Source organism: Formica exsecta, unplaced genomic scaffold (genome assembly GCF_003651465.1).
Source record: "Formica exsecta isolate Colony F162 unplaced genomic scaffold, ASM365146v1 scaffold423, whole genome shotgun sequence".
NCBI classification, from domain to species: Eukaryota; Metazoa; Arthropoda; class Insecta; order Hymenoptera; family Formicidae; genus Formica; species Formica exsecta.
In genome coordinates this window covers 432709-443324 of record NW_021851472.1, presented here as the reverse complement: position 1 = coordinate 443324, position 10616 = coordinate 432709, and the positions used below count along the sequence as shown (strand labels likewise).

At 29.3% G+C, this 10616-nt stretch overlaps 3 protein-coding genes across 9 annotated transcripts in view; 2 read left to right on the top strand and 1 right to left on the bottom strand.

Moving 5' to 3' along the window:
- LOC115240282 (transcription factor 25) overlaps positions 1-1881 on the bottom strand; it is a 5142-nt gene extending 3261 nt beyond the window's left edge. For both annotated transcript variants that reach the window (XM_029815343.1, XM_029815344.1), the window contains exons 1-4: positions 1740-1881; positions 944-1443; positions 476-852; positions 170-392 (exon numbers count right to left, since the gene is read on the bottom strand). In XM_029815343.1, the coding sequence (XP_029671203.1) occupies positions 170-392; positions 476-852; positions 944-1075 (732 nt within the window). In that variant the 5' untranslated portion in view covers positions 1076-1443; positions 1740-1881. The remainder of the gene's footprint in view (positions 1-169; positions 393-475; positions 853-943; positions 1444-1739) is intronic.
- LOC115240284 (leucine-rich repeat-containing protein 59) lies at positions 1862-3527 on the top strand. The gene is made up of 6 exons (XM_029815346.1): positions 1862-2184; positions 2252-2311; positions 2389-2511; positions 2606-2816; positions 2884-3087; positions 3198-3527. The coding sequence occupies exons 1-6, from the start codon at positions 2083-2085 to the stop codon at positions 3497-3499; spliced, it is 1002 nt and encodes a 333-aa protein (XP_029671206.1). The 5' UTR covers positions 1862-2082; the 3' UTR covers positions 3500-3527.
- A 444-nt stretch (positions 3528-3971) lies between these two features.
- On the top strand, positions 3972-9035 carry LOC115240275 (uncharacterized aarF domain-containing protein kinase 5). 6 transcript variants are annotated; one of them, XM_029815331.1, is made up of 12 exons: positions 3972-4242; positions 4322-4595; positions 4762-4971; positions 5406-5710; positions 6091-6216; positions 6359-6517; positions 6631-6762; positions 7060-7225; positions 7420-7590; positions 7903-8074; positions 8171-8344; positions 8728-9035. In XM_029815331.1, exons 3-12 carry the CDS (start codon positions 4878-4880, stop codon positions 8819-8821), a joined length of 1593 nt encoding a protein of 530 aa, XP_029671191.1. In that variant the 5' UTR covers positions 3972-4242; positions 4322-4595; positions 4762-4877; the 3' UTR covers positions 8822-9035. The 6 variants fall into 6 exon arrangements, with proteins under 6 accessions (XP_029671191.1, XP_029671190.1, XP_029671193.1 ...); XM_029815330.1 differs by having other exon boundaries at positions 3972-4255; XM_029815333.1 differs by lacking the exon at positions 4322-4595.
- The last annotated feature ends 1581 nt before the right edge of the window (positions 9036-10616 follow it).

Sequence of the window (10616 nt, the reverse complement as noted above, 5' to 3'; positions counted from 1 at the left end):
ATATATATATATATATATATGCACTGTGAATATATTAGTGTGTATTAATATAAATAAAAAATATTTTTGTTAGAGTTCTCCTCAGTGTATATTATATTTGATAAGTAAAACGCAATCAAAGAAATGTAATATAAGAAGTCTAATATTATTATACTATATATTCACTCACAATTATGTTCTCTGGATTTAAACTTTCAACAGCTTGCAAAAATCTAAGTTGTATCTGTTTGTACGAAGTGCTGTGTTCATATACAAAATGCTGTACATTCCCTGTGGTTTCTATAGAATAATCCAAGGACATTGTTAATCCAGATTTACCAATCGGCGGCCAAGTATCTCGTGGGGAAACCAACCATGTCTTTTTCAAGTGTCGGCCTCTATTTCTTCTTTTGCTATGAGAATAAAATTTCCTTCAATTAATAATTTAGATATTATGCATGTGTACATGTAAATATATATAACTATAGGTACATACCTTCGCTCAGCTTGTACAGTTTTACTACCAAAGATTCTCTTTAATTCGTTATATGGATTCAAGTGTTTATGTTGTATGATCAATATGTCTTCTTTAGATTTTTTGTTAACCCACTGTGGCTCTAAAACCTGGTTACTACAACTCGGTAGCGGCTCTCCAAGTAATTTGTTTACTTCCCATATGCTTCGCTCAATCTCATCTTCATCACATTCCACGTTATGTTGTTGACTCCTGGTTTTTTCATTCTCCGATTTCTTACGCTTTTTTTTCTTTTTTCTACTTTTCATGTCATTGCAATTTGCATTGCAATTTGTATCCAAATCCTCTTCTTGCTTGTCGCTGGTATCTTGTTCATCGTTGTCAGAGCTCTGATTCAACTGCGAATATGAGTTTTATCATCAATGTCATCTTGAAGAAGACTGTGTAAATATTAATGGCAATGTAATACATTCATATATCTGTACATACCACATCAAAGACGTTGAAAGACTTGGACTTGGTATCACTGGTCACCGAAATTTCTGTATCACTCGCACTGTCGTTATCCTTTTCAAGAATTACGTCGTTGCCATAAATTTTTTTCATATATCGCGTGGACATTTCGAATTATTCGGGAATATAGAAAGTAGTGTCAAAAAAGCACGTAACAGATTCTTTGAAATATTTTTTTTTTGTCTCGATCACGAGAATGCTAATTAATGCGAAATATGGTTGTAACAATTTGCAAACCTCGTTTTTGCACGATAATGATTTTTCCTCCTCAAAATCTCTATGTGCAATTTATCTAAATCTCGTACACACACTCGCTCAATTTCACCTGGTTCACACTTTCGACATTCGAACTTCGATTATGAGCCACGCAATACATGCATACGCAGTTCTGTATCTGACGAATGACGAAGGCCTTCGAGGAAAATCTGGAAAAGCAGTCTCGGTTTTTGATTGGTGCAGTCCCTCCCCGCTTTTCGCTTCATTACAGATTATGAAAAAGATAACAAATATAATTAAAAATTAGCAGAGAGAGATTAGAGATATCAATATCGAACTAAAACATCATACATATGAATTTATATATTTATATTGATTAATTTAAATTACTTTAGTGTAATATTTTTTTTTTTAATAAAAATTATAAGAACATTTTTACAAGAGAAAATAATTATAAAAAGAACACAAATAAACTTACAATAATTTTATAATACAAATTACATTATAAATAAATTTACATGTAATTATACATATATATTATATAATAAAAAAATACCTTTTATATTTATCCTTGTTGGTATTAGTCACACAAGTTGTTTCCGCAAAGGAGGAGTCTGCATAGCCATCACTTCCTATATAGATTCTATGTTCATCGTCCACGTGGGTCTTGCGTCCCATATGTCAAAAGTGTCTCCTGATATAATTTGCTTACGTGTATTGTGTAGGTGCACGAAGAACTCTCTGTTTCGTGCAAGGCGTATATATAAAGGGGTTAATTGATAATTTGTAATTTAGCATTGTAAACACGCGTATATATATATATACTACTCAACACGCGGAATAGTTTTGTGGTTTTCTTTTTTTCCATTTCTACGATCTCTGCATTTCACGAGATAAACATGACTGTCAAATTGAAGCTGAAGGATGTGAAGGATAAACTCAAGGACGACACTCTGGATCTCAGCTTATGCGAGCTGGAAGAAGTACCTGTGCGAGAAATCGTGAGTAACTTCCTTTATTTTATAAAAAAACGAAAAAAAATGTTGACATTTATGTATCATGTTTCAGGCGTCTCTTAGAAAAGCTACAAATGTAAATCTATCAACCAATATTTTGATTTCGTTACCGGTACGTTGCTCCAGATTTTAATTCTATGCAATCTAAAAATATTAGTTAGAATATTATTAATGCAAGATCTTTTGCAGACCACTTTTGTTACTTTAAAACAAATTGTAAAATTGGATCTTAGCAGAAATATGTTGGTTGAACTTCCAGAAAATTTTGGTGAGATGACACAATTAAAACATTTGGATTTATATGCTAATAAGGTAAAAAAAATTTTTTTTCTTACATCCTTACATATTTGTATATATCCTTATACATTTGTAATTTTAAAAGAGTTATATGCATCACAATTTACAGATTAGCAGATTACCTTTGAGTCTAAGTGAATTAAAGAATTTAAGGTGGTTGGATTTGAAAGAAAACCCTTTGACTGAAGCTGTAGCCAGTGTTGCAGGACCATGTAGTAATGTACGCGAATGTCAAGTATGCGCTCGTAATATTGTTACTTATCTATCGACTGTTAAACTTGTCATAGAAGAGGAAAGATTACGTAGATTAAATAACACAGGTACATTTTATATTGTATAGTCATTGCTTAAATCTTGCACAAGATTGCAATGTTACGTATTTCACAGGTGAAACAGAAAAGGAAATGGTAAATACAAAGAAGGAGAGCAAGAAAAAGAAGAAAAAGAATGCAGAAAAAGAGTCCAAGTCAAACGAAAATAAAACTGATTCTCAAACACAAAACAAGAGCTTTCAAGACAATAGCGATAATGTAAAATTAACAGAATTACTGTCTGATAATATGTGCACACATAAATCACACAAATCCACAGGTACTGAATTTTCATCTTTACAATCTTTATTCTTGAATCTTATTTATGATTTGCATAATGTTATAATTGTTTCGTGACTTGTTCTACTAACGGTTACTGTTCTTTTTCAGGTACTGGGTTATATCGATCTCTTACTTGTATGATTTTTTGGTTCTTTATAATTAGCTTGTTACTTACTGTAATATTAGTAATTCTTTCATGGTATTATGAACAAGAAACAGATATGTTTCTACAGAATGCACAAACACTGTCGGGTCTGCCATTAAAACATTATCATAAGCACACCACAGATTTGTTGCAACATGTAATAAAAGTAACGACTGCACAGATTAAAGTGATTATTGATGTTGTAAACAATTTTTATAAAGCAGAATTCAAAAATAATATAAATAATGCAGGAAAAGAATTATAGAATCATAGGACGCTTATTTTTTTTTTTTTTAATTATGGGAATTAACAAAATTAAGATATTTATACAATGCATTGAAACAATTTGCATTACAATAAAGCATTTAATATTTTATATTATATTATAAGAAAAGCTATTTTTATCAGAAAATAAATAAGCTGAACAAATATCTTTAATAATGTATTACTTATTTTTTAACCCATTATTTTACTGTTTTATATATCAAATATAAATTTTAAATTCTTGAACTGGGTTCTGATTTATAAATATCTCTACCAATTCTTTCTTCTCTCTCTCTCTCTCTCTCTCTCTCTCTCTCTCTCTCTCTCATACACATAAACAATAAGTTCTGTCAATATAATAAAAAACAAATTTTTTGTTAATTTTAATGCATAAAACCAAATTGTCTCAATCTGAAGTTTATATATAATAGATATTTATAATTATAGATAAAATTTATATATATATAGTTATGCTGCTTTGATGGGGCAAAGATCAGGTAAAAAAGGAGAGAAAATATTTGTGTCCCTTCTGTCTCTCTCCTTCGCGACTGCGCATCGATGATCAGCTGATTAGCAAAACAGCAATCAGCTGATTGCGTACTCAGCGGTTTTAGCTCTTCTTATCATGATTAGAAATTTACATAATTTTTTACCAGCGCAAATAATAACGCGATATAATAAAAAAGATTTACTTGTGACATATTCTAGAGATGGAGATTTATCGAAGAAATCGTTAAAATTTCGGTAAAAACATAAAGTGCGAACCTTCTTTACACATAAAATCAATGTGTGGGCTTTATATTTATTATATTCTTTGTTTCAGCACACACTTTTTAAATACAATCGCGTTCACAGTTTTTATAATATTTATACGATGACTTTGCAAACTTGTGTGTGTGTGTGTGTGTAGTACCTGTTGTATTTCTGACTTTTATAACTAACAAAAAGAAGAAGTCCTATATATAGAAAAAGATAGTTTTATTAAAAATCATAACTAAAAATCAATACTAGCTCTACCACTCAAATACATACAACAAATAGAAAACTGAAAACGCAGGAAAAGTACTTATGAGGATGATTTTAATAAGAATATTTCAGTAAGCAAAATGTTCACAGTATATTATACCAACAATATTTTACACACATACATACATAACATGCACACATACATATAATTGAATTATTTATAGAGAATTACATAGAGAGAGTATATATATATATATATATAATATTTATTATAATTTATTAAATATATTTATATAGGATTTTCAAGAGCATAGAGGATATAAATAGAAATAATAAATTTGTGATATTCAAATAACTGCTCACATTTGTATGCTTGCAAAAAAAAAGAGAACACATTTGATCAATTGCTAACAATGTTGCGAACAGGATTGTTGCGCCATATAAGTCCAAATAATTATTTTGCAACTCGTAAATTATTTTCCAAAAGCTTCACATATGTTGGTACAGGTAAGTTATATGTTCTTATTAAAGTAACTTAATGTAATATATATATATATATATATCTACAACATAATCTTTACTATCGCAATATGTTATATTTTTAATGAAAAGTTAATTACTGATGATTCTTTAGATGTCTGTGTAAATGTTAAATTTCCTATTTAATTTTAGGAGTAAAAAATTAAATTACTGTATTTTCATGTACTTTTTACTAAAAATTGATAAATAAATAAAAATCACTATTTAGTGTTCTTAAATTTAATATTCATGAAGAAAAATATAAGTAATTTTTTTAAAAACTTAATCTCTTCTCTCTTTATTTGTACACTTTATATAATATAAATTTTTATATTTTCATAAAAACATTACTTAATCAATTTTGATCACTACAAAGTGGATAAATGATTATTTATGAATGACTATTTTGTTGATCATTGCAGGAGTGGCACTGTTGAGCATTAGTTATACCTTTCTACCTCAAAAGAGAAAAAAAGTTGTAAAGAGTGTTGCAGGAAGTTGTATCAGATTTACAAGATCACTGAAAATTGGTGTGATAATATCTATGGATTACTTGATTGCTCCCTTAATAGGCTATACAGAAACGGAAATTCATCGAAGATGCGCCGATCGGATCGTTCAGGGATGTTTGCAAAACGGTGGAATTTATGTAAAACTTGGACAAGGCTTAGCGGCAATCAATCATATTTTACCAAAAGAATATATTGAAAGTTTGTCAGTATTACAGGTACACTTTTACAGATATCTCATGACTTCTCGATGATTCTAAATTAATATTCAATTCGAATTTACACTACAACTTGCTAAAATAATATTTTGTAATAAACATTCTTATATATAGCTTACCACATATCCTATGTATTATAAATATTTAGAGATTTCAATAAGACATATTATCTCTATAGCAACATATAATAATATAAAATAGAATATATTTTTTAATGAAATATTTTTATGAAACTTTTAGGGCGGATATTTTTTAACGTAATTTCTATAAATTCAATCTTTAAATTTTCTTGTATAAAATAATTGCAACTATTTTATTATGAATGCTATACTATTATAATTATGTAATGAAAATTTTTGTTTCTTGGTATGCTTATCAAGGACAAATGTTTAACCCGAGAAAAAGGTGAAATGGAAGAAATATTTTTACAAGATTTTGGCAAAAAACCTGAGGAAATGTTGCGCGAAATTGAATCCACGCCAGTTGCAGCTGCTAGTTTAGCTCAGGTATTAAAAATACAATATATATACAGAATTTGCTTTTTTCAAAATTATATATTTTATTACAAAAAACAATTTTTATAAAATTGTTATAAAAATGTTTTTTTTCACTATTGATCTATTTTTTATTAATTTCACTTTTAAATAGGTATACAAAGGTGTATCTCTAAATGGAGATAAAGTGGCTATCAAAGTACAATATATTGATCTTCAAGACCGATTCACATCTGATTTGAAGGCAATGGTTTATTTATTAAAAGCTATTACCATTATACATCCCAAATTCGATTTGCATTGGGTGCTTGATGTAAGTATATATTTATAATTTGCAAACATTACATTTTTATTATAACTGTCTTTGCTTTCTATCAAACTTTGTGGAATCTTTCTATTATTGCAAAAAATTATTTATTTTCATAGGAGGTCATTGATAGATTGCACATGGAGTTGGATTTCGAGAATGAAGGAAAAAATGGAGAGCAATGTGCTAAAGATTTGAAAAAATTTGAATATGCATATGTACCAAAAGTTTATTGGAATCTTAGTAGTAAGGTATGTCACTTTTATTTATGCACATTTCTATATATAAATTACATTTCCTTCAATTAACATTTAACTTCTTATTGTCTTTAATGTATTTTTCAAATCACATGCTAATGTATCATTTAATTATATTTTTAAATATTTTTTTAATTTGTCAATTATTATAACTTTATAGTTACAATGTGGAAGTCCATTTTACCTATCTACCCATTTCTATAATTCTTAGATTTTCAGAAATACAAATTTATTATTTATCTTATTTAATTCCTAAGTTCCTTCTTTTCTAACTGTATTTTATATTCTTAGAGAATTCTTACAACTGAATGGATTGATGGTGTTAAAATCACTGATGTGGAAGGAATTAAGGCTCAAGGATTAAACATTTCGGATGTCGATAAAAAACTGGTTACTTTAATGGCAGAACAAATATTCCACACAGGATTTGTACATGCTGATCCACATCCAGGAAATGGTATTATTTTTTTATCAAATAATATATTTAAAAAAACAATATTTTTTTATGCAAAGAAAGATGTTTTGCAATATTATAAGGTGTAAGATTCCTTATCTATTGGTAGACTTTATAATTCAATATAGCTGCAGTGAGGTGCTAGGAAGTTTAATAATAAAAAATATGATATATATCGACAATCTTGATTCGCATAGTTCTGGTAAGGAAGGGGAAGGACGGAAAAGCGCAAATAGTGCTACTAGACCACGGCTTGTATGAACGCATGTCAGAGAAGACGAGACATATCTTGTGCAACTTATGGGAATCGTTGGTTTTGAGAAATGAAAGTTCCTTGAAAACTCTTGCCAATGATTTGAAAGTGAAAGGTATGTAACAATTCTCTGTAGTACATCTATTTGTATTACATGTTAAAATTTAACTCTGTCATACTCTTTTAATTTATAACATCTGCTTTTTGCTTATTGTACATCTGCTGAACTTTTGCAATTATTTATTGTTTTACTTTTAAATACTATACAACCACAATCATTCTTAAAATTTTATACAATTGATAATTCCATATCGTTTTAAATATTAAATATACTAAATTATTCAAAACATCTGCATCTTTAGTTTTTTAAATTTGATTTTTGGAAATTACATTCTCTAATATATATTCTTGGTATGAATTATTTCAGATTATATACTGTTAGTGGAAATGTTAACTCAAGCACCGTACAACATTTCTTTCTCATCGTTACCAGACAACATGACACTGGACGAGTACATGAAAAAACGGGTACAAGAGCGATTCGATAAAGTAACAGCTACATTGCAAGCGATGCCTAAGAGTATGATGCTAGTAATCAGGTAAAATAACGTAGTTTCATACAATTTTTTTCGTTTCACTTTATTTCATATGATTTTAAACTTGTTAAAATTTTCTTTAATATCCCATCTTCTTAGAAACTTGAACACAGTACGCGCTATTGTCAAGGATCACGGGGACATTATCAATCGATATAGGATAATGGCAAGAATCGCGGCACGTGGGAAATATCAATATCAAACTACAAAACAGTCCTTTCCGAAAAATGTCGCGGGCATCTGCAATGTCATAAAATTCGAAACTTATATTTTGTAAGTTAATTAATGATTATCTTTTTTATGAAAAAAATAATACAATCGAATTCTATCATATTCAATCATATTCTAATATCTTTGAGAATTTAGAAACATTTCTCTTCTATTCTATGATTTTTCTTCAATGCATAACAGGAAAGCAAATAAGAGAAAAATCTTTTTTAGTTTAGAACAAACAATTTATTTCGAATAAAGGAAAACATATAGAGTAGAGAATAGAGGAAATCGATTATATAGTAAATTATTAAAGATACATATTTATCTATGTATTTCTTATATCAAGACCCTCTGATTCCTGCAATATCAAATAGAAAATGCTTTGTTTAATTTTGATATACTCCTGTGATATAACAACACTTTGCACTTCTTATCTTTTTCAGCTGCAACAATTTTCTACAATGGATAACTAAACTTTATCTAACTATTTTGAAATTACTTGGTTACAATGTTGCACCAATTTTGCATATGTTGTAACAATTTAATTAAAAGATTTATATATTGTAATATAGGATTTAATGCATTGATAATTAGGCCATCAGATTGTAAAATATGCACTGTAATAATGTTATTAAGATTAAGACTATTTCTTATTGTAACCATATTGAATTTTAAAATAAGAAGCAAATAAGCTATGTCTTCTTTGTATTTTTCTTATGTATCAATATTAAATTAATATAATACAAGTTAATTGATGTTATTATCACTCACATTCAATAGATCTATAAAGTATACTAACAATTTTCCTTTCTTGTTATCTTGCATCAACAAATATAAAAGATACATATAATAGACTAAGATAATAAAAAATTTTAATTGTAAATAAAGATCTGTTGTGGGAGAAATTGTTTTTTAAGGACAAAAAAAGCTTCGTATTCTAAAAAAAGAAAATAGATAAAATAGATGCTTTCCTATGTGTCTATTTAGAGCCCTTTTCTTACTTGTACACTATAGTTGAAAATGTATTGAAGGCTATCTATCAAACTAATAATAGCTCGGGTACCTCGGATTTGCTAAGCCCGTACTCACGATGTGAGCCCCTGAGGGGAACTTTCAGATTTTAATTTCAGAAACGTCAAAAAGTCGACCACGCATCTTCTACGAATTTAAATGGCCCTCGCTGACAGTCGAACACTCGAAAAAAATTTCACTAGATAAAAATTTTTCCCAGTAGATAATTACAGGGTTGCATTCAAAAATTCTCTTGTCGGAGTAGAATAGCATTTAATTGGCCAATTGAGACGAAGAAATTTTTGATCTTTTCATTTTGATTGGTCAATCAAAAACTATCTTATCCACAGGTAGATTTTCGAACGCATCTTTTCCAATCAGTTGCGACATATGTACATATACAAACATACATATAATACATAAGGGTATATATATATATATATATATATCTGAGCTTGCGCGAAGCGATGACTGACAGACTGACACGTAACGTCATTGGTGGATGTTGCGATCAGCGACAATAACTGGCGATAACCTGTTTCTCGTTTCTCGTGGTCGTGTCAGGAAAGAGAGGCGAACGTGTAAGTTCGCGTTACAAGAACGTAACGCGACATGTAATCGGATCTTAGAGCCGCTGTTCGCCTGATATATCATCCGATATATCTTATCCTTGATGTATCCGTGCGCGTGGCGACGCGACTTCGCGATAAATCTGTGTGATGATCTCGGTGACGGTGACGGCGAGCGAATCGGGGAAATCGAAGCCGCGCTTCCGGGACGTCAATAAGATCCTGATTTATTGACGAAGGCGTAAAGCGTGCGAAAAAGATGACGGAGAGTTTGATAAACGAGTGGTTGGCGGATTGCAAGGACGTCTCGCCGTCCGAGCTTCACACGTTTGCCAACACGCTTTCGCAGGATAACGAGATCGTACGAGCGCTCTATGTACTTTTCGAAGAGCGCACTAAATACAGCGAGGTATATAAATTAATGTTTTTTTTTTTTAATTGGATTGTTTACAGCAAAATTACGACGAATTATATATGTAGTTAATATACTCTGAAAATGTGATTATATTTGATATCAAGTGCAGTTTCTTATCATCAATAGAGATATTAATCATATGTGCATTATATTTATATACAGAAACTGTCATAGTTGTTAATATATGTAAGGAGAGAACATATATATAAATAATATTTATAAAATAATTTATAATTAATTATTAATTCTAAATATAATGAAGATTTGTAAAATATATTAGCAATTTTACAAGCGCTTGTTAAAAGGATAAATATTATTATTATTATAATAAAAGATT